Source organism: Phoenix dactylifera, chromosome 18, assembly GCF_009389715.1.
Source record: "Phoenix dactylifera cultivar Barhee BC4 chromosome 18, palm_55x_up_171113_PBpolish2nd_filt_p, whole genome shotgun sequence".
Lineage (NCBI taxonomy): Eukaryota > Viridiplantae > Streptophyta > Magnoliopsida > Arecales > Arecaceae > Phoenix > Phoenix dactylifera.
In genome coordinates, this window is record NC_052409.1 from 4,498,287 (window position 1) to 4,521,492 (window position 23,206).

Consider the following 23,206-nt stretch of genomic DNA (forward strand, 5'->3'; position numbering starts at 1 on the left):
TAATTAATTTTATTTGTTTTGTTTGTACTTGGTCTTTTAAATTCTTTTTTTTTTTATCTTTTGTGTCGCTTTGTTGTTTTCTATTCCTTTTAACTGATATTTCTAAAAAAAATTATTTCAATTTCTTTATTTCATTTTTATATTATTCTAGCTTTCTATTTTATAGTTTTCGTTTTTAAAACTTATGTATATTTTTTATTTACTATATCTATTTCATTATCAACTTGCATTAGTATAAAAACAATGTTTGAGTTGCGATTAAGTCCCAAAAGGTGAAGCCCATGCACGAATATAAATGGCCCCGTATTCTTTGAGATAGAGATAGCAATCTTCTAACATCCCATCTCTCTATCCGTCTCAAAAAGGTCACATAGATGGTATGTGAGAAATATTAAGTCAAGATGGTGAGAAGAGAATAATGGGAAACACTTCAAACGCCTGGAGGTCATGTACTTGCCATTCCTCGGACTCTAAAAAGGGCCAGCTATAAAAGAGCTAAGGAGACTTGCTATTCTTTGATCATGTGTGGTGGTAATTCACTCTTTTTCGCATGTCCTCTCTGTATGACATTAGAATAGGGGACATGCCATGCATTTGGCTCATAAAAAGTGTGGAGATTTAGTGTGGATCTCCATGAACACTTATCTGTTGAGTGAGTCATATAGTAGAATTGGTGTATCATAATTTCGTAGCATAAGTTCTTCCTTCTCCTTCTTCTCTTTTTTTTTTTTTTTTTTTTTTTTTTTTACAACAACGGCTCAAACTCGACGGATAAGAATGCAGCCAATATGATCAGAAAACAAAAAGCTACAAAAAGGCTCAGCACAGACTTATGATACTTCCAGATAAAATTCTCTGAATGATTAGTAGCAAAAGAGGCAACCTAATCGATAGCACTGTTTGCCTTCTGATAAGCATGTGTGACCAAGTAAGACCCATACTCCCCCAGTAGGGGGCGGATATCATAGAGCAATGGCTACTCCCCAAATGCGCATCCTCGCCCCCGAATATTATGGATATAGTTCTATTTTCTATTCATGCTTGGAATCCATGAAATCACCTCCTTCTTTCTCTCTTTTTATATTGCTACTTACTAGACTATTTTTTGAAAAAAAAATTATTTATTTCAGCTAGCCGATACTAATAATTTTTTTTCCGAATAAATTAGATTTATTAAATCAATCTAGAATATATACATCTATAAAAATCAGAAAATAAATACTTATGAATCCCTATGCAAAGTAACACACCAAACTTCGAGCTTTTTTTTTTTTTGTCAATTTCTAAATCAAAGAAGAAACTATCTGTGAGGATTTCTGAAGTTCTTAATAATCTCACTCAAAATCCTTATCATCATCACCTTCATTAATCAGTGCAATCATCGCCATTCATCAACTATGTTCTATCTTAAATTAATTGTAGAACCTTAGTATCCGAGACCTGACAGCAAAGTAGCTGGACCAGCCACACACTAAGGTCCCCAATTCTCCATAATTCATCTCCACTTGACCTCAGAACAGACCAAGTTCAGGTTGGTTGGTGGCGGGAGCAACCGCAGCAGTGCCGGGCCGGGAGGGAAGGCTGAGTCCACCGATCCGACGGCCAACAGACGCGCCCGACCGTTTCGTTGATTCATCCAACGGTGGCGATGCAGTTGCGGCGGCGGAGGGGCGGGCGGAAACCTACGAATCGGACAGGTGACTCCCAGTCCACCGAGACGCGTTTTTAAGCGGCCGTATTATTCTTTTTATTTTTTTTTGCAGTAGAAATTATACTACGGCGGTGGAATACCAGGAAAAAAAGTTTTTTTTTTTTAAAGGCTACCAATAGAATAATCGTTATTCATAATTTTAAGCTCTGGAAGGACGGCATGTCGGTATTAAATTTTTTTAAAATAATAATTATAATAATTATGTTTTCCAGAATAACTCGAAGACGAGATCGGATCTCTCTCTCTCTCTCTCTCTCTCTCTCTCTCTCCCTTCCTCGTGCCCTCCCCTTACGCGGCTTTGAATCGGGCAGCGCTCCAAGGACTTCGATTTGGTTGGGTCGGTAGGTCTTCGATCGAGGGTTGTCTCCGGTTTTGTCGATCCAGATCTAATAGCTGGGGATCGATTCTTTGCTCCGATGCGGTTCAATCGAACAGCAGCAGTGGATTTAGGTAGTTTCTTTCCCTACTTTCATCAATCTCAGATCCGGACGAGTAGAGCGACTTTTTTACTTGGTGTTTCTTGAATTGGTGTATTTGATTCCAAGATTTGGTTTCGAAATGAGATGAAATTCGCTTCGAACTGTTGAAATTTGGTGGACTGAGTGGGGTTTTTTTTTTTGAATTCCAGTTCGCTGCAGCTAGTGATGATGTTCTTGTGAGTGGATTCGTATTCTTGATTGTCTTTATACAGAACCTGGAATGGGTTCTCGAGTCTCTAAGTTGACGTGCTGTTGGGGTTCTCAGTACAAGGGGACCGTTCTTGAAGCTCCCGATGTTGGTGAGTTTACATGCCTGATTTGAATTCGAAATCTTGTTTCAGAGAGTCAGTTGTGGGTGGTGATGGTGGTGTTCGTTTTGCTGCAGAGATCGAGGAGAAGGGGGACGCATATGACCTGCCCCCCTTCCAGGAGTTCTCTTTTGAGCAGCTTAGGTTGGCCACGTCTGGTTTTGCAGTGGAGAACATCGTGTCGGAGCACGGGGAGAAGGCCCCGAATGTTGTTTACAAGGGGAAGCTGGACGCTCAGAGGAGGATTGCAGTGAAGAGGTTCAATAGGTCGGCATGGCCTGATCCTCGACAGTTCTTGGTACTGAAATTCTCACCGTTATTATGTTCCGGACATAAATTTCCATCCCTTGTTTTCCTTTTTCTTGAAACTAACGTAGGAGTAAAAGCTAGGCAAAGTTTAAGTTTATGTTATATCAGCATGTAATGGATTTGAAAGAGATATGGATGGATTACATTGAGGTATTTCTTTGGAGTTATGTTATCCTTGCTCCATGGAGATGAGAGCATGACAAGGCAGAAAATATGGTATTCTTAGATGCATGCTGCGGAGATGAGACTCATAAAGCGGAAGTCGGGTAATAATAGTAACACCACTGTAATAATTGATTACATAAAATGGCCACAGAGCTGTTTTGTCGAGGAATAAATTTATGCATAACTTATTATGATGGTTCCATCAACTCAAGGAACAGAGTGGAGTGCTTCATGACCAATTTTGACGGCATTTTTTTTTTCACTTTAGGAAGAAGCAAAAGCTGTAGGTCATCTTCGAAACGATAGATTGGCAAATTTGCTTGGCTGTTGTTGTGAAGGTGATGAGAGGCTGCTTGTGGCAGAATTTATGCCCAACGACACACTTGCAAAACATCTTTTTCATTGTAAGTTCCTGGTGGCTGCCACAACCTTACTTTGTGTGTGTATTGTTGCTGTTTTTATTGTTCGAAGTTTTATTTACTAATCAAGAATGCTTTTCTTTTGTTTGAATATGGAAGGTGGGGAATAAAATTTTTTTGAAATCAATGCTACACTTGCATTGTCCCTATTTAAAAGGACTAACATTATTTTGTGCAAACTATAGAACTTTGAAATTCAAAAATTTTAACAATGGATGCTGCTATTATTGAACCAAGACTTATGTTTTCAAACGAAGCAAGCTAATTGCAATCTCTATTGAGACCTTTAAAATTGCATTGTCCCGTTGTGGGTCTTGGCACAATGGTAAGATTGTCTATTGAGACCTAGGTGTTACGATTTCAAAACATAAAAATAGTCTCTTTGCATTTTGGAGTAAGGCAGTGTACATATGACCCTACCTAGACTCCTCGGTGGCAAAAATATCATGCACCGGGATGCCCTTTTTTCCCTTCCTCCATCTCTCCCACTTCCCATAATGCTACCATGTCTTGATGAAACTATCTTTTTGTTTCATTTTGGGACCAAATGAGATCAGAATGTCCCACAAAATCTTCTTAATCCCATATGGTCACAATTGAACCTTTGCATAGATTGCGCTAGGTCGTGGCTCGATATTAACATGAATTATCTAGGCCTGAGCTTAGCTCACCCTTGAGCCACTAGTTCCGAGCCCAAGCCTAGCCAAATGAAAGATTGGTAGGCCTAAACCTGACCTGACCTGACCTCCATGCCCTAGATCCAAAGGCAATGATGCCAATAGTTGATGGTGGTGGCAGCTGGAGGTAGCTGCAAGAAGTTGGCGATAGCCGTCAATGGTTAGTTGGGGGGAGAGAGATAGAGAGTGGAGTATCAATGTCTGGGTCGAATTTCTCCACCTCACTCTAATTAGCTGAAAGCTGGGATAGGAAAATACTAATCTAATAATAAGTATGTCGGGCCGGGATTATTTATTTCTACTGATCCCAGCCCTACCCTGAAACCTGGCTGTGCCTAGATATTTGAGCCCAAGTCAGCCTGTGGGGCCAGCAATGCTGCTCAAGCCCGCCAAAAATCAGACTGGGCAAGTCTGGCTAGGTGGGCCGGGCTTGATTTGCTAAGAACTGAACAAAATGCATCACTGCATCACCAAACCTTCCCTATCTCTGATACACAATCCTTGTTTTTCAACACCTCAACAATAAAGCACAACTCTCCACCCAACTATCTCCTCATTCTTAATGACTTCAACACTGTTCAACAAAGCCCTTGTATATCATCTTGCTATTATTACAGCTTGTACTGTTCCTAAGTCATTCAGTATTTGTATGTCTCAATATCAGTTCATTTCTTAAGCTTGGCCTTTCCACTAGAATTTCAATAACTTCTAAACATGTCTTGCCTTTCTATATCCATTATGTTTTCCTTATTTTTTTTCTTCTTTTTCTTGTAATGTTAGTGATATTCATATGCTTCACTGCTCTTTCTCTGCCATGTAAAATTCAACATTTCATTAATTTGAATATGATCCTTTTATCTCTTTCATTTTATAGGGGAAACACAACCCATGAAATGGCCAATGCGATTGAGAGTGGTACTCTATCTAGCTGAAGCCTTGGAATATTGCACTAGTAAGGGGCGTGCTCTCTATCATGATCTTAATGCCTATAGAGTTTTATTTGATGATGTGAGTATGTAGCCATTTATTGGTTTTATGCTATCAATTTCTTCCTGCACTTGTAGTTTGTATCTCTCACTGTGGATTAGTGTTCTGCAGGATTGTAATCCTAGGCTTTCATGTTTTGGTTTGATGAAGAACAGTCGTGATGGCAAAAGTTATAGCACAAACTTGGCATTTACACCTCCTGAGTATTTAAGAACTGGTATGTATGCTTGAATTTTTGTACAACAAGAGGGCATGTTCATGTGGCTAATGTATTACTTTTGTCTAAGAATGTTTTGTGTTTGATCCTTTCTGGGATTTGGACTGATTAAGTCATCTTGAGCTTAGATATCGGGTAGACCACTATGCTACCAGACTGTTGACTTTTGCAATGTTGGTGCTTCGTGCCAATGTAAAAGACAAAATTTTCCACTATCTACATTATTTGACAGTTGATATCATTACTCAGAAGACTGAAATGACTGCTGCTGATGAGGAAATAGAAAGGCTCTTTTGGATGACGTGCTTTTCTGCAAAGGTCAATTGTTGAGACCTCTTTGTTGCCTAGGCAGTTAATCAATTCTAAAGAGAGCAGAAAGTCGGCACATTTTATTTATGGTTATTATTATTTTTTTGGCTTGTATATAGCCTATAAGAGAATACCAACACAAATACTTTGTTGAGCAAGGAATAAATGGCTAAACAAACACATTGTTTGTATCAGAACATCTATGGGCAGCATGGCAAATACTTGAATTAATTTTGATGAGTTTAAAAGTTTTTGTGGTAGTGAACCTGCACTAAGCACTCACTTAAATCTATCCCTTCTAGTTGACAATGATGTGGCTACAATTGGCAGTCAAGAAGACAGCATTAGTTTGTAGATTGTGGAGGACATGTATGGCTACAACGAGGTAACGAGGCTAAAGAAGTTTGACTATTAAGTTGAAATTGTAGTTTATTTGAAATGATGCAGACTTGCGGAGGATTATGATTCTTAATTAATTTAATTACTTGAAAGTTTGCAATAACAATTTTAAGTGACTGTATTTGGAGAAGTAATTAATTTAATCAGTGTTATGATACCTACTTTGGTTTCTTTTATTTTCTCAGCTCCAATGCATTAAGTTATAGGGAAATTGAGGGGGACCTTTGGATCAAGAAATGTTGGATGAAGTGGAATCACACAATTAGAATGTTATGTGTTTGCCTTATGTCGTCAAGACTTTGGGACAAGTAAATATAAAAATACAAAGTAAAGAGATCAATATTGGATTTTGGCAGTAAAAGTGGTTCATGCACACAAGATGAAGGTAGAAGATGAGAGAAAGAAGGTTCATAAATATCATTGCAATTTGTATTGTCTTTATGGTATACAATTATCCACAATTTTATGTTTAACTAAATTGTCTTCTCATATTTGAAGAGTTACATGTCCATTTAGTGTTATCTAGTAGTATAAAGAAAAATTGCATAATCATGGAGTCTTGCAGTTTCAGTCATTGTGCTTGGTGTTTATAGTTCGGTCAAATATTTGCTGGGAGGACATTCACTGAATCTAATCTGCAGTGGCTACTTTTACTTTTTCATTATATGATTCATGACTTCTTATCTGGGTAAATCTGAGTTGTTGCTACATCAAAATGTGTTCATAATAACTTCTTTTTGGCTATTATGTATTGTATAGTTTTCGTATTTTTGATGATTGCAACCATAAACATTACTCAAAGAAATGTTAAGTAGTTTCTCTTGTGATACAGCAAAAGGACACTAATTAGCATCATCCATATGGAAGGCCTGATGCTTACTTTATGAGTGGTGTTTAATGTTGTTTGTGATTCGGCTAAATGTCTGAAATGAGTTGAAATGTTTTATTGGAGAATGAGATTAAAGTTATAATGCAATTGTTCCTTCATGAAATTTATGTGATTTTTTCACATTTGTGACTTATGTTGTACTGAAGATATAGTATGATTGATGTTTTGACTATTTTCGTTGGAAAAAACCCTTGTTTATGTAGTTGAATCTGCATTCAGTTTAATTTGTTTATAAATTGTGAATTTGTGGATAAGTTGAGTAAGTTTTGATAAATCCACCAATTGTTTATATTATCTATTTTCTTCTCATTGACTTTGCAGGAAGAGTTACACCAGAAAGTGTCATATATAGCTTTGGCACGTTGTTGCTTGATGTTCTTAGCGGAAAGCATATCCCTCCTAGTCATGTAAGTAGTATTTTTTTGATCTACCTTCCATACTTCTGCTAAACATGGCAACTTTACCATGCTCTCCCCCCTCCTCTCCTTTTACTTTTGTTTTGCAGAATAAGCAGAGTTTGTTAATTGGAACATGGAGTCTACGGTTGAGTGTGTGGGCAAAGTTTCAGTAACACTGCCTTCACTTAAAAATAACTAATAAAAGGAGAGGAAGCCATAATATCAGGTCATTGAGATTTATGATGGAAGTGTCTAAGAGCTACTGCAGATCTGGTTATAATGTTGTTAAGCACTTTAAGACTGACTCTCACGAAACTGGACTTGACAGGTGAACAAGCTGGAATAACCATCTTGATAGAGAATTACGGCTGAGGAGGTTGAGAAAGCTGTTTTTATATAGGAAGGTGGAATAGAATGAAAGGGAGAACATGATATACATATATTTATATGTATATATAAATGAACGTATGTTTGTGTGGAGAGATTTTTGAAGGGGTGGAGTTTGCATGTCAATGCAAAAGTGTGTGGGTTGGGTGTTCTGAACAATGAGTGATTAATTATTTTATATTATTAACTATCATTTATGCATAATAAGTAATGCTGTACATAGAAATGATTCACAGTTCGTATGAAAAATATTGCCTTAGGCAATACAATCTTAGTTTAATAGGCCTAAACATGATGCCAATATTCACAGTTTAGCTGCTAGGTTTTTCTGTGCTAGATTCTGTTATATGATGATTTTAGTTTAAGCTTTGTTGTTCTCATTAGTCATGACTAATATGGAACTAAGAAATCTTCTCAAATCAAATCAGATCATGTTAAATTAACAAGAAATGCACAAGTTGATCTTTCAGGCTTTTTGGAGCGGGCATATATTGATTGGTTCATTTGAAAGATGATTAGTGAGACATTTTCTCTCATTGGTAGAAATAACGTGCTGATACTTTCCTTTGACATCATGTACTCTGCAGTTGGTTTTTTCTTAGAATTCATGTGCCTGCGTCAGTGTATCATGCTGAATCTAATTGCTTCCAGTACTTCTTGGCAGGCTCTTGACATGATACGAGATCGTAACTTCAACATGCTAACAGACTCATGTTTGGAAGGACAATTTTCAAATGAGGATGGGACTGAATTAGTACGTCTAGCTTCAAGATGTTTGCAGTATGAGCAACGAGAGAGACCTAATGTGAAGTCGTTGCTTCTTGCATTGACTCCGCTGCAAAAGGAGACTGAGGTGAGTTCATCAAATCCATTCTCTCTCTCTCTCTCTCTCTCTCTCTCTCTCTCTCTATCCATGGAATCATCCTGGCATATTTCTTCTTTTGTACTCATATTACTGTTTAGTGCAGTGGAATGGAACTGTTACAATGAACTTTGTCTTTTTAATATTTAGTCTCGATGTGATTCTGCAGTTCAGAGTCATGCTAAAATTACAACTTATGCATGTTATACTGAGTTAAGTTCATTGTCAGTGTGCATTTCTGCCTGGAATAATAACCTGTTGTTTATTCAGGAGTTCCTTGAGCATGCAAGAGTCTTTACTTCTTGGCTCAATGAAAAAATCTTAATCATCGTCTGTTAAATTGAAACCTCAAAATGATGGTGTTCTATGTGTTTAAAGTAGTAAAGCCTCGCCAAATGACGGCTTCTAATTGTTATATTCTAATTGTTGACTTGTCTGCTTATACATAAGTTTGAAGAGTTCCGATTGTGCTGATTTATTCATGTTGGCTTAAGCAGTGAGGAATAGCATTAATTCGTTGTGTATTCCTGTTTGTTTTGGTGCTTTTTAGAAGCACCTGTTTATTCGCATTCACTGGTTGGTGTAATTTCACATTTGCACATGACAAAATAAAAAAAAAATGAAATCCCTTCTGATATTGACATTGTAGTCCATCTCTTGGTACAGTGTGGTTACAGTAACATTATCCGTGCTTGTGCAACATACGACTTTATTTTTCTTTGTATATTAAGAACTGCCAACAATTATCTCCTAATTGAAAATGATTAACTTTCTTTATACGCAATGCTTTATGTTCGTATCTTGGAGCCTTGAAGTTTTTTTTGCTATTTCTTGTACCGAGTTTAAGATTTGATGATGTGGTGACAATCAACTTTTTTCACCAAAAAAATTGTAAATGTAAATCTTTTACTGGTTAAGTGACCAAGACACCCTTTGTCATCTTTATCCATCTGGAATTCTAGATAAAGTCCAAGGATGCTGCTTAACTCACTATCATTTGTAAAACTTCCAATGCTCCTGTTTCCATGCGCAAATACATGTTCTACTAACAACTGTACATGTTGTACTGGCAATTTATATGTTAATGGAGCTTAAGCTTGTAATCTTAAATGGCTCATTCTACATATACCCAAGTGAATCTTCATGCTTACACTGGCCTGTGAGCTTTCGGAGGGTCAAGAATGCATTAGTGATTTATTTCCTTATTTAAATCATGATGCATATTTGCAAGATTTTCTATCCAGGTTCCTTCTTATGTCTTGATGGACATGCCGCGTGGTGGTACATCCTCATTAGAGGCGCTCTCTCTTTCCCCACTTGGTGAAGCTTGCTCCAGAATGGATTTGACTGCCATACATGAAATCCTAGAAAAGATTGGGTATAAAGATGACGAGGGAACGGCAAATGAGGTTGGTGTATGAGACTTCCATTTTCACTTTCCCATTATATATGTTAACTCATTTGTGTATAAAATTAATTTGTTTTGGTTTGCATGTATGTTACTATTCACATGCCAATATTTGTATGTGTTCATGCAAATAATTTCATCTTTAGTAGCTGCAATGACTTCCAAAAAGAGGGAGTGGGAACAAATGATGATATTATATTGATTGATGCTCCTTCAGGATTTAACCTGCTATGAAAGAGATGGAATGGTTCTGGAGACTAGATTACTACAACCTTTTCCCCCAAAAATTGCTTCTTCCCTATTGTCTGAGATTCAGAGAACAGGATGCAAGTCTTCAGCCACCTGTTTAATAACTCTGATTAGTGTTTCTACCCCTTTGTATGCTATATTATAGCTTTCCAATTGCAAACTCGGTTTTTACGAGATATGGTTTCTCCTGGTGCCAGGCTTAAGATGAAAAAACAGATGAGGCCTGATTTTACATGATTGTAATTATGTTGTTGTCTACTGTTTTTTGTGATGCTTGACAAATATGCGGCTCTCTGACCATCAAAATCTATTCATATGGCAGAATGCAAGAGTGTATTAAAGCCTAGAGTTTTATCCTAAGTAGAATTTGTGGCACTACCGGGCACGGGATTTTTATCTTGTTGATGGGCTTCTGGCAGAATAGATAAAAATAAATGATCCATTGTTGCATGAGCTATTTGATTACCAAGTTACAGCTTTTGGTGTAAGCATAGATACATTTTTCTTTTCTGATATTTCACTGTCATAGATGTTCCAACCATCTCTTGCAATTTAATCTGTTCTATCGTCTGATAATTTGTCTGTTAAATTTATGTTTTCTTAATCTTTTTCCTTTTTTTCTTTGTTTTTCAGCTCTCATTTCAAATGTGGACCAATCAAATGCAAGAAACATTGAACTCAAAGAAGAAGGGTGATGCTGCTTTTCGGCATAAAGATTTTAATACAGCAATTGAATGCTACACCCAGGTTACTTTTCGTTTACTAATTGTTTGTTAGTTTTGACCGTTTCAGTACATTTTTAGAAATTTTCTTGATATACAAATGTTTACATATTTGATACCATATGTAGTCATGACTGAATGCTAAAAATGTTCGTCATTGATAATGGCAAGGTCCTTTCTTTAATTTTGCTCATAATGTTACTATTCCCATTCTTCAACAATATTTATTTATAGAAAAAAATGAATAAACGGAAGTTATAAAATCTGTAGCTATATATTTCTTTTGAGGACCGAATTAGATACCTCTTATTGTAATTTGATGTACTGCTTTTCTTGTTGTGATGTTCAATCACGCCAATGATTAAATGAGTTATAATTAGGAGAACTTCAATCCCCTAGTTTTTCATGAAAAAAGACCTAGAGCAGTTCTCAATTACCAATATTGTGAGGAGATTTTGTGGCCGAGGATGATCTTCACCATAAAATTTACCATAAACTTTCAGAACCTTCATCTGCTAATTGAATCATTTTATATCACTCACTTATGGTCTAGTTAATCGACAAAACTCAACACATCAAGATCTGAACTTTTGTTCAACCGAAATGTTGTAGACCTGCATTTAGCATTTATATCATTTGATGAAATAAAATACCAAGGACTTCAGCATTATCATTTTTTTTTCCTTTGTGACCAGCCCACTTTTCTGCAACTTTTTTCTGTCTTGTAATTAGAAATGACTTGACCATAAGAAAAGAGTTGAAAATGACAGGTAAAATCATATACTATTACTTGGGCCGTAAGGTGTGAAGGTGGACAGGAAATCAAGAAATTCTAGCACATATTACATTGCCTTAATTTTTTTTGTTAATTGGCTTCCCTCTACTTCTCATACTTATATTAGTTGCCATTGTTCTAAATTGTAATTATTGTTCAATAATACATCAATAACAAAACTGTATAGATGGGTTATGGCTTATCTTTTATCTTTATGCATGATATGAAAAATCTCTGCAGTGGTTTTGTGATGCTCTGTAACTGATGCTCAGGCTAAATGAAGGACCTTCATCAAACTGTTTATTTATGGTGTAATCCTTTATATTAATCAGATTTTCTTTGAACTGGCATGTGGCACATGTTCATAATTGGAGCAGGTGACAGGAAACTGTAACTTTTATTTTGATTGTTTGGTTGTTGAGCCTGAGTTGTTTAAAGTCAATTTTAGTAGCTTTTAGTTAAACAAAACAGAACTTAGTTCATTTCTGAAGTAGCAACCACTACACAAAAAGTTAAGAGGAGAAATTGCACAAGAGTTGCATGGAATCCATTTAGAATTACATGCATCAATGCTGATGAACTTCTTCTTTGATAGAGAATCATATCCTAGTCCACATTAGATGTTCAGTGAGAATAATTTCCTCATCTTTCCTATATAAGACATTTTATTAGTTTCAGGAATCAGTGTGCTAGGAATTGAGTTGCAAATTATGATAAAGTTAGTATCTGCAATTTATAGTTGAGAGTTTCCGAGTACATATCATTTAGCGGGTAAGACAGTATGCAATCTGATCATTAATCCTTATAGTTGGAGTGGGATGCAAATATCCAAATGATGTTGGTATCTGCTTATTCAACATGCTGACGTCTCTAAGTTTTCATTGTTTTTTTTTTTTTTTTAACTTGTGAATTTTGCTTCTGGCATTTGGTGAAAATTTTGAATTATGAAATTGGATAATATCTTTTTTTTGATTCATCATTTCATGGTTATTGTCAAGTGAGCATTTTATAACTAGGTTGCTTAGAGACTCAGTTTTCTGGGGAACCTCATAAATTTATTGTTTTCATTACAATTTTTTTGATAATTTACTGTACATCGTATAGAACTGAATGATGCTTTATTTCTTGGTATAATAGATATGCAAGCCTATGTTACTGAATTTTTTTTTTATGACGTGCAGTTCACTGATGTTGGAACTATGGTTTCTCCGACAATTTTTGCGCGCCGCTGCTTGTCATACCTGATGAGTGACATGCCACAGCAAGCTCTTAATGATGCGACGCAGGCGCTGGTCATATCTCCAACTTGGCCGACTGCATTTTATCTTCAGGCTGCTGCCCTTTTTGCCCTCGGAATGGAAAATGAAGCTAGAGAAGCACTGAAAGATGGGTCATCCCTAGAAACAAAGAAGAACGGGGGGCATTAAAGACAAGCTAATTAAATGATAATTGGTTGATGAAGGCCCAACTTTTCAGGTATTGTCCCCTGTAGAAATATTGAATTTTGAAATAAAGGATATATCCAACTTCAATTTTCTGCAAATGTGTATGAATACCAATGATAGGCAGTTGATTGAATGATTTTTAAGGGGCTTCCTGTTTCAGGTTTAGGCACATACACGGCAACAATCTTTGGATATTGAAGCAGTTTTTTTTCATTAACATGTGGCTGGCATGCTGCATGACCCCCTGTTGTTGTACACCTCTCCTCTCCATATGTATCATTTATGTATATATGGAAGCAACGACCGGCATAGTGTCCCCGAAAGAAATTGCAAACTAATAATAAGTCTGCCAAGGAAAATGGGAAAGCTTGATCCTTGATCCCTAGTTTTAGGTATTGTACTGTTGTTTTACAAGGTCGTGTGTTGTAAATGTCCATCTTGCTGGTAGGCATGTAACAGTGTACAGCAGTGGAATGATCTAAATTTGTCAATGCGTTTCTTTTTGTCATCTGTGGGTCCTTATTGTTTTTTTTTTCCTGAGGATTGTTGGTTTCCTTCTGGAAGAACATTTGCTGAAAGCTTATGTATCTTGGAGTGAGTTTAACGTGTAGTGATGTGGAGATTCTTTGATGGTGGTTCTTATGTCGTTTGCATTGGACTACGAGTTCCTTTTTCTTTATGGGCCTTAAAGTGGGAATTGCTTGAAACTGGAAAATATTCAGTTGCCTTTCTAGTGGACATTGGAACAGCTTTATGTTCAAATGCTAGGGCCCATGGAAACAGAATTTCCCTGCATTCCACGTACACGCGACATCCCATCATAATGTAAATGTTACATGGGACCGATCTTTTTCTTCTTTTTAGCGGCGATGTCCCGTTTTTTGTACAGATGATCTTTTTGCATTTGTGGTTCCCAAGTTCATTATTACCATGTATGGTAGGCTTAAAACAGCGCTATTGCTGTTTTCTCAAGGCTTCAAGACCTGAATGGAATGGTGATGCGGACGTAAACTCTGTAACAGGGCTGTATCAACTGCCTCCAGTAAGCGTGAAGCCCGTATTAGGAGTTTACGGTTTCTCTTCTGATCCTGCAATAGTATGAAATGAGAGAGCAGTCGAACAACAAAGAGTCGATTAAATCAAATCGATCCTCTATTCATTTGGTTCTAAAAGGAAGAAGTACGGTAATAATTAAACATCTACTTAAAAAAAGTATACAAATAGCTTCTTGCGTGATCCTGCTATCATGTTAAAAATCAGATCCTGCATTATAGGTGAGAGAGGCCACGGTGCAAGAAGACTGCCTTCTACTGTTGCCTTGGTGTGGTCTCTCACTCCCTCCAACGGGAATTACTCTAATGTATCCCTAAAGATATTCAAGCAATCGATATCCATCCAATGATTTAGAGCCATATATTCTTTTTGGTAGTTGATTCAGACCCAGATATTTGGCAAGCGATATCTCTAGCCATCAAACTTAGGCGAACCCACTTCATGTGAAAACTTATAGAGGTTTTTTTTAATTTTTTACAGACATAAAACAAATCTTGCTCTCAAGGTGAAGGAGATTGAAATCTTGTCTTCTACAGCTTTGCTTGGATAAATTTTAAGAGATGCTGCTGCTTTTTTCTTCCTTTTAGAGATATGAAAGGAGACCGATATCATTTTAGATTTATTATTTAAGCGATTACTGACAATACGCCACCATTGGATTGAATTGAGAAAGGTGTTTCCCTGAATCTTTTACTAACTTGCTTTCCACCTGTTGGTCTAGCAATTAAAATCTAGTCTATAATTTTTATTAAGCCCTTTTTCGCAATACTTACTGCGCTTAGGTGTAGACCTAAGCTTGTTTCTGAAACTGGCCTGTTCTTTATCGACGGGTTGGAAAATGCTAGGTGAACAAAATGTCACACAACTGGACAACTGATGGGACTATATATAAGGAGCAATTCTAAGACAACCAACTGATTCACAAATGAAGGTGATAATTTGATATTACTTTCTCCTTCTTTTTTGTCTCGGAAATAAAAAAAATATTATATTTGATGCAACTAATTATTTGTAGACTATTGATTTCCTATGGGACTTATTGGTTTGGTCAAGTAGGGACAAAGTAGATGCACGACATATGAGATTTTTTTATAAAATAAAATAAAATAAAATAATAATAAGACTAGAGAGGAGCTCTAACTTCATCCCATTATCATATACCCAGCCCTCTCCATCTCAGCCAAAGACTGCGAAATCAGGATAGAGTTTCTGGGGTTGGAACGAGGGTTGACACCCCAAACCCGCCCGGGTTTATCCATCTGAATTAGGTTGTGAAGTAGAGAATTTTGCGGATGACTATAAAGTGCACTGATAACCTGAAAATGCTCATAGAAAATTGATGCACTAGACCGGGTCCTTAGCTCAGTGGTAGAGCATTTGACTGCAGATCAAGAGGTCACCGGTTCGAACCCGGTAGGGCCCTCGCTATTTTTTATTTTTTTTATTTTTATATTTTAATCTTCTTTTTAACTTACAAAAAACCATTTTACTATTTTTAATTTTTAATGTACAAAATATCATTTTAACTTACAAAACCACCATTCTTTTTTAATTATCTCTATTTTTAAAACTTTTTAGCTTATAGAACCGTTCTTTATTTATTTTTTCTATTTGTTTAATTTTTAACTTACAAAACCATTTTTCTATTTTTTATTATTTCTAAGGTAACCGTTCTTTTGAATTAAATTACCAAAATTCATGTCTCACTTGCACCAAGAGAAAAAAAAAAACTTACATTCAAGTTCTCGCATAAACCAGGGGAAAGGAAAACTCCAGTCACCGAGACTTCTTTTGGTAGTCCTGGGACTCCAGCTGAGTCCTTTCAAATTCAGGGTCTAACAACTTCCTAATCTCCCGTGAGTTGAATCCCTGTGACCAAAGGCCTTTTGTGACAAATGAAGGCATATAGATACATTCCCATGTTATCATAAAAACATTACAGCAAGCAAACACATTTCTCGTGAACTTATTGGTAGAAATCAACTCTTCATTTATTTCTTAAAAATCTTACCATGAAACCTGTGTGATATGTTAATTGAATCAGAAACTAGAATGAATAGAGTTGCGCAAGTTGATAAAAGAGTCTTTGAAAGCTGCTGGGTTGAACTCCATTGTGCAATTACAGCATCATATTCACAGCATAAAATATTTTGGAAGAACAAACCAGCAAAGTGAGGCAACAATTATGAATCGACAAAATGCAGATGCATGGCTCTTCCTAGATAATAAACAATATGGGCTAAGCTGCCTTCATTATTATAATCTACACGGTAACTTACTTTTTTGGGCAATCCTCTTCAAGATCGTAAGCTAAGCTGTATGGTAGGCCAAACCTTTGCCAAACCTCTTCAATTGTTAGGCCAGAACTGCGCCAAACCACATAGGGCCATGCCGGAGTTTATCTTGCTAATGTCGCTCATTTTAAACAAACCATGTTGACATGCATCTACTTGAGTCTTGACGCATGCGCCATCTTTCAGTACCTGTTACCTGTGTCCAAGCCAGGTAGACCATCCACAGGATTCAAAGGCAGGGTGCAACCACAAGACTTCTGTGCAGATGACAGGTACAACCAGTTGAAATTTATACCGTCTCCATGAGATTCAAGGTCCCATATCCACTCTTAGCAGATTTTGGCAAGTTGGTGTGGCTCTAGATCCACGTTCCTGGCATTCGGTTTGATCGTATTCTTCACACTCTCGCCATATGTACTCCTTCCCTTGAAACAGAAGTGCAGGTTAGGAACTAACAATGGTGGACCTATTTGACTCTCTTCTTTGTAGTTTATTTCTCTTTGGTTTTTTACTGCCTTTGTAAGTGTCTCACTTGCTCCCTGGGTGGCAACTTCAGCAAATCAGAATGTAACCTCTGCCTGCTCTGCTCATCGACCGGTGGAGAAGTTACTGAACTGTGCAATAGAGCAATGCAAATTGAGAATGCTTGTAAAGCAGACAGTTGTGCATGAAAATGGACTGAATAGAGTCCTCCCCCATCAGGGCTAATAGACAAAGCAGAAATCTTTTCTTTTCTTCCCTGTGAAAAAAAATTGACACAGTGAAAATTGTAATGTATACAAAGATATGACAAGTTCCGAGAAGCCAAACAAGAGCATGGTTCTGGTATTTGCACCATAAAAACAAATTGTAATGCTAAGAGGATATTAAGCGATATAATTTGACTAATATCTTTAGTCGATGCATGATACACTTGGTTTAAAGAATTCTAATATCTTTTGCCCTCCAACTAATTATATGATGCCAGAAATCAGAACAAAAGGATAGAAAGATTCATCCAGTGATATTCCATGTATATTAAAGGAAAAAATATTCTGATGAATCGAACAGCAAAATCATTGTAATATATCAGGTAGGTTTGAGACGCACAATCTGAGATTGTAGTGGTAGATTTAGTTGATACGATCTTCAGTTCCCATATGATATTATCTGCCAAAATATGTAAAAAATCATGTCTAGTCATTTTAATCAGCCACCATCAGAGAGTAATTGATAGAGGTACTCTTGGAGGCCACAGACTATTTTTTGACAAAATTGCTAATGAATCCCATTCCAATTGATGTGTCTACTTCCCTGATCACTATCATGGTATTTTTAGCCATTTTAGATCAATCTAGGTGAAACTTTTTGGGTATGGAAAGTTAATAGATTCCATATTGCAAAGTTAATGGAAGCTCGATATATTTTCTGATGATCAATTCACATATTACTGAAAGTCATTCATCGTCTTTAACTTGCTTTCAGTCTTTGAGGACAGAACTGTATGCATGCTTAAACCAATTTATTTTATCAAATAAAAGAAAAATGCACATGGATATACCTGACAAAATAATGCAATAGGGGGTTGACTTCCCATGGTTGGACAATCAGCCACAACACCGCTTGAATTGCCAAAAACAAAAATTGGACAGGCCATATCCCAGCCACCACAATCACAGCCTCCACCAGATCTCCATCTATCAAGTAATGACGAAGGGCCACCTTTTTCAGTGGCTGCCAACCCATGTGTGCCACTTGGAGTGACCACCTTCACATTTGCAGGATTCCATCTGCTGGATATGGTTCCTCTTATTTGATCAATGGTCGAAACACTTGATAAGTTCAGGTGTTCTCTTGTGATGTTTGCATTCATTTCCACATTCTTGGTGCTTTCCTTTTTATTTGAGGGAATCTGAATTACAATAGCTGCAATTTCAAGGTGTGAATGCAAGTCTGCAGGTTCCCAGGGGTAAAAAGATGAAGCATCATAGTCACACTCGCTCAAAGCATGTCTAACAGGATACTGGCAATTTGCTGGCTCTGTTGAACAATTTGCCTCTAAAGGACCACCTACAACCAAGTCACCAGCACTAATGTCCAAAGGTTGAATGGAAGAACACTGAGATCTTTCTTCAACTGCAAGACTCCTTCTTGCCTGCGCAATGTCATATAAAATAAACTCTGTCACAGTCGATTGATTGGAAGTGGCATTGCAACTCGTTTCTAAGCACAAATAAGTAGAAACTTGCATCTGGCCAATCAACGGAAAAGACTCTCCCTTCTTGTCCTTTTTCCCTGACCCAATGTTATTACCTCTCTTTTTACAGCTGTATAAGGTGTAGACCCAATTAAATGCATTATCCGTTTTCCATGCCTTTGCAGAAAGAGCATCATCTGGGACTTTTGTTGAGAATTCAAAATATGGAGTACCATGCTTATAATTCAATCTAAGAGTACCTTGTACATGAACCGGCGAAGAACTTGGAACTGACCCTTGGTCTCTTTTAATCACTCTCACAATTGGTTCCAACTTCTCTGTTGCCTTCAGAAAATCATTTGATAAAAACTTGCAGTACATACTATTTCTCCTCATGTTAGCAGAATCAGTTGTTCTGACACCAGTATCTTCTCTTTCCAGAAGTGATGGATTTCGCTGAGATTTGGATTTCATGATAGGATTCAACATCTTCTTGAGAGGGTTAAGCCAAGTTTTTGTGCTGACTCTGAACAGATCTCTTTCTAACTGACAAGGTGGATAAGATATTCCCACCTTCGCTGAAAATGACTTGGTCAAGGTGTCTACCATGTCTTGCTCATGAAGGGCTTCATTGCCATTCTCAGCACCAAGCACTTTTTGATTGCCTTTTAAATTTGACTTTTGAACTAATCCTCTTCCAAATAGCTCAAGACCTGCATTTGCAGAAGGGAATGCTGAACTATTTTCTGCTGAGATAAAACTTGGGTATAAACTTTTGACTTTTGAGTGCTCTTCGGGTAACAAGGGCACATCAGTAGGTTCAATAGACCTTGTTTGAATTGAGAGGCTTGTGTCAGTAGGTGCTGATTTTACCTTTGCATCTAGAGAAGCACATGGTGATATCTTTTCCTGCCGACAGTGACTAGCTTCATTCTGGAAAATATGAGACAAGGAATCAATAATCTCAAAGGATATAAAACCTTTACCACTGTGGGTGAGTTTTACATTCCTTCTCCCCTCTCTTGACTTTCTCATTCTTCTTATCTCCCTAGAGCTTTGATATACAGAACCCCTCTTAAAAACGTCATTGTCTTTCAAACTTCGTCTCACAGGCCTAGCAGGCATGCTTTTGCAATGAGAACTAGGAGAGTTACTGCAGCTAAATTTGCAGAAGTCACCATTCAAGTTTTTTAAGTAATATTTCTTCCTCAAGGCTTTCCATTCTATACTTTCCTCTTCTTTCGGACTGTTGTCAGAAGAAGGATGAACAATTTTAAGCCTCGATGCTGCTTGGCAGCAATTTTCACATTCCAAAGCTACATCTAGCCCCATGCTTGTGCTGACCTGCAATGACCATAAGTGAACCAGGTCATGTAAGGGGAAAATATCCACCCTGAATATATCATGTCATAAGATTTAAATTTTATTTGTTTGATATTTTTGAAGCAATTTTCAAATTTGACCAATAATTACATGCATGACTGCTTTTGCTCAGCTAAGAGAATAGTAACAGTCAATTTCTTCCTTGCTAGACGTTCAAAACATAAGAATGGGCACTAAAAGTCAAGCATGGAAGAAATATCCGGCATATGTTCTATTACCAAGCATATAGGAGAAGGAAATATGTAAGTCATCAGAAAAAGAACTGATGTTGAAATTATAAATAAGGGTAAATGTGTCCTTGCCAAACTTAAGGACTGTGACCCGATACAACATGGTGATTCAGGAGGATCTTCAGACTCAATGTGACCACTTTGACCACTACGAGCAGGGCTGAACAGGGTGCAGAAGCAAGATCCGCCATATCGAAAAGCCGAGTCGCATGCCAAACTTCCGGATGCCATAACTTAGTCATACAATGCTCGATTGAATGATTTTTTTTTCTAAAATTAGATATCTTTTTGAGATCTACAACTTTGGGCCAACCTCGAGGTTGAATCGAGACAAAATTTCATCATTTAGGCCCCGAAACAGGCCAGTTAAACCTTTTTTTTTGGTAAGACTTTAACCGGAGGTAGCTCTCTATTCGATAAGAATAAGATGGAGCGGCAGAAGGTAGAGTTGATGTAGAAGTTGAAATCTACTTCCTCGAGAGTTTCAGTTTTTTTCTACTAGAAATATCTATTTTAGAAAAAAAAGTCCTATGATTAAGAAGAGAAATCCGACTCAAATTGTGTTAGGGTAGACCTCACATTATAAATAGAGGCTATGTACCTCTTTTTTTAATGAATCAATTAAAAAAAGGGGGACTCAAGCGCTACTTTTGATATTCCTCCATCTTCTTCTAGTTTTCTTTTGAGCGGGTTGAAGAAAATCTTCCTTTCTTCCCGATTGGATCACATGGCTTGATCAATAATAATAAACTTAGTAAACAAAACTTGATACCTGCTGTTTGCATCTCAAAAATATAAACATGGCTTGATCAATTGTAACCTGAAGGGAAAAAAGATTTCATTTGAGTGGAAGCAAGCAGAATATCTTGCATTTCATTTGTTATTCATGTTATCTTTCAGCAAAAACATCACCTAGTTGTAACAAGATTTGGCAAACTTTCAGGGATTTATTAAAAAGCCTACTTATTTGTGTTTTAATCGTACAATACAAGATAGTCACCATCCATTGATAAAAGAGCAAAAATTACATACTGAAGAAGATGGAAACCAGAGAATAATTATAATAATGGGAAAAACAAAGCAAGCAGTACATATGGATTTTTTTGAATGGCCAGAGATAACATGCGACTACTTGCCAAGAAAAGATTTATTCAAATTTCAAAGTGTAAATGAGACTTACAGGCAGCAAGCTAAGGAGCATGAAATGAATGGTGCTAAAATGCAAAATCAGAAGAATAGACAGTGAAAAATTCATGAAATACACGCAAAGGGATGCGCTGACAGTCTAACACACTACCTAACGGTCAGTTGTCTGCATCGTAGTATAAAATCTACACATTGCCCTTAAGTAATGCAAGTTAATTTTATCGAAGCAAAACGAACTTAATTGAAGACATAATTAGCTAAATCAAACACCAAAGATATAACCTGAACATATTCAAAGAGCAACGCTACTTTGAAATATGAACACAAAAACAGTCACTAATATTCGCCAAGGCCATAACTAGAACTTAATGGTGCTCTCTCCTCTGTATTCTATATCAAGAGCACATCAAAGGTAAAAAAATGAGTTAGAATGAAATGCGAATCAAGTTCCCTACCTACCATTAACAAAAGTTCGATCTTTGCTTCAGTATTCACATCCTATTGCATGATATCTAACCCTGATTTATCTACACCTCGAACAAACTAAGCTAACTAAGAAGAAAGAGAAGAAAACTCACTAAACAAATCTATAGAACTAAATCCGGATCCAAGCGAACTGATACCCATTTGCTATGATTGAAACGCAGAAGCCAGAGCAGATCTTCTCAAAGATTGCTGGGCAAAAATGGAGCTAACGGAATGCAGTGCAGGAACGAAACCCAGATGGGAAGCAAACAAGCCAACAAATCTTAAAAAGCGATTATTTTGCAGCATCCCCCTTTTCACTGAGAAAGTAGTTTAAATGCAAAACTGAAAATGGACATCGGGGCTGAAGCTATCATATAGACTTGCATTCCAGTCTAAGATAGCATTAATACTGATTAAATGGCCCCAAGTCCCCATTCCCAGCAAACTAAAAGAGACGGGGGGACCATAAAGAGACATAAAAGAGCCACCTTTCGTGATGAAGAAAGCAGTATTGCATCATGGAAATGGAAGACGACGGCTAACAAAATCCTAACTTTTGTTGTGTGAAATCCACCGAAAACCCAGCGGGAAGCAAGCCAAAGGCAAAGAAGGGTACCTTGCACGCGACGAAGAGGGTGAGAAGAGAAGCCCAGGGAGGATTTTTTTTCCTAACGAGCATGATGATGCTGAGCGTCATCGGGATTCGGCAGTCCGTCGTGTTTTTTTTTTGGGGGGGAAGAATAAATAATAAGCCAACATCAATATCCACAACACTCCTAGAAGTCCGAGATTAGTGCCTGTTTAGGGATGAACGGCCGCTTGCGGGGGGCGCTAGGGAGGGTTGATGCGAGTTCAGCGTCTGCTAATATTTTGAAATTTTCGAATGAACTGTGGTTCTCTTCTTGCTTGTTTTATAAAACTTAGAAATCGTTGCTCCCGAGTGCTTGTGTTACCTCGCATTTCCCCCTTAGTTAGAAAAAGATTAAAAAAAAAAGCAATATGAAATCATAAATAACAAGCGGAGGAAAAAAATATGGCCAATAAAAAAATAAAAAATATTATATTTAGTTAATTTTTTTTAAAAAAATAAAAATAATTTTTAAGGAAATAAAATTTTTATATTTTATTTAAAAAATTATATGGAATATAGAAAGTCACTTTTTTTTTATTGGGTGGGAATTAGAGTAGTTTTTTTTTCTAAATATAACCTTAGTCTTCATGATATAGTAGGGTACAAATAGGTATCTTGCATAATTTTTTTTTAAGAAAATAGATACTCAACCATATTTTAAAATATATTATTTTATATATCAACTAAATATGCAAAATTATTTTTTAAGC

The 23,206-nt window shown here is 36.9% G+C and overlaps 2 protein-coding genes and 1 non-coding gene across 4 annotated transcripts; 2 read left to right on the forward strand and 1 right to left on the reverse strand.

Annotated features, from left to right (window-relative positions):
• Positions 1–1,907: 1,907 nt before the first annotated feature.
• LOC103698531 (probable serine/threonine-protein kinase BSK3) lies at positions 1,908–13,755 on the forward strand. The gene is made up of 12 exons (XM_017841135.3): positions 1,908–2,161; positions 2,340–2,489; positions 2,576–2,796; positions 3,241–3,376; positions 4,943–5,076; positions 5,167–5,272; positions 7,191–7,276; positions 8,319–8,507; positions 9,761–9,925; positions 10,807–10,920; positions 12,852–13,146; positions 13,276–13,755. Exons 2-11 carry the CDS (start codon positions 2,411–2,413, stop codon positions 13,095–13,097), a joined length of 1,476 nt encoding a protein of 491 aa, XP_017696624.2. The 5' UTR covers positions 1,908–2,161; positions 2,340–2,410; the 3' UTR covers positions 13,098–13,146; positions 13,276–13,755.
• Positions 13,756–15,519: 1,764 nt separating this feature from the next.
• On the forward strand, positions 15,520–15,591 carry TRNAC-GCA. Its single transcript has one exon. It is a non-coding gene; the product is annotated as a tRNA-Cys (tRNA).
• A 648-nt stretch (positions 15,592–16,239) lies between these two features.
• On the reverse strand, positions 16,240–22,771 carry LOC120104402. Of its 2 annotated transcripts, none has more exons than XM_039115465.1 (3): positions 22,482–22,771; positions 18,003–19,982; positions 16,240–17,201 (listed from the first exon to the last, which is right to left on the reverse strand). In XM_039115465.1, exons 1-3 carry the CDS (start codon positions 22,560–22,562, stop codon positions 16,971–16,973), a joined length of 2,292 nt encoding a protein of 763 aa, XP_038971393.1. In that variant the 5' UTR covers positions 22,563–22,771; the 3' UTR covers positions 16,240–16,970. The 2 variants fall into 2 exon arrangements, with proteins under 2 accessions (XP_038971393.1, XP_038971394.1); XM_039115466.1 differs by lacking the exon at positions 22,482–22,771 and having other exon boundaries at positions 18,003–19,351; positions 19,512–19,637.
• Between the last annotated feature and the right edge of the window lie 435 nt (positions 22,772–23,206).

What these genes read in the sequence shown, in the direction of transcription:
- LOC120104402 (XM_039115465.1), bottom strand. Translation starts at nt 22,562, where the DNA reads ATGACGCTCAGCATCATCATGCTCGTTAGGAAAAAAAATCCTCCCTGG. An exon ending in CCCTCTTCGTCGCGTGCAAG is followed by an intron (nt 19,983 to 22,481) that starts GTACCCTTCTTT and finishes TGGTCATTGCAG; the next exon opens with GTCAGCACAAGCATGGGGCT. An exon ending in CTATTGCATTATTTTGTCAG is followed by an intron (nt 17,202 to 18,002) that starts GTATATCCATGT and finishes TTTTTTTCACAG; the next exon opens with GGAAGAAAAGAAAAGATTTC.
- LOC103698531 (XM_017841135.3), top strand. Translation starts at nt 2,411, where the DNA reads ATGGGTTCTCGAGTCTCTAAGTTGACGTGCTGTTGGGGTTCTCAGTAC. An exon ending in CGCTGCAAAAGGAGACTGAG is followed by an intron (nt 8,508 to 9,760) that starts GTGAGTTCATCA and finishes TTTTCTATCCAG; the next exon opens with GTTCCTTCTTATGTCTTGAT. An exon ending in ACGAGGGAACGGCAAATGAG is followed by an intron (nt 9,926 to 10,806) that starts GTTGGTGTATGA and finishes TTTGTTTTTCAG; the next exon opens with CTCTCATTTCAAATGTGGAC.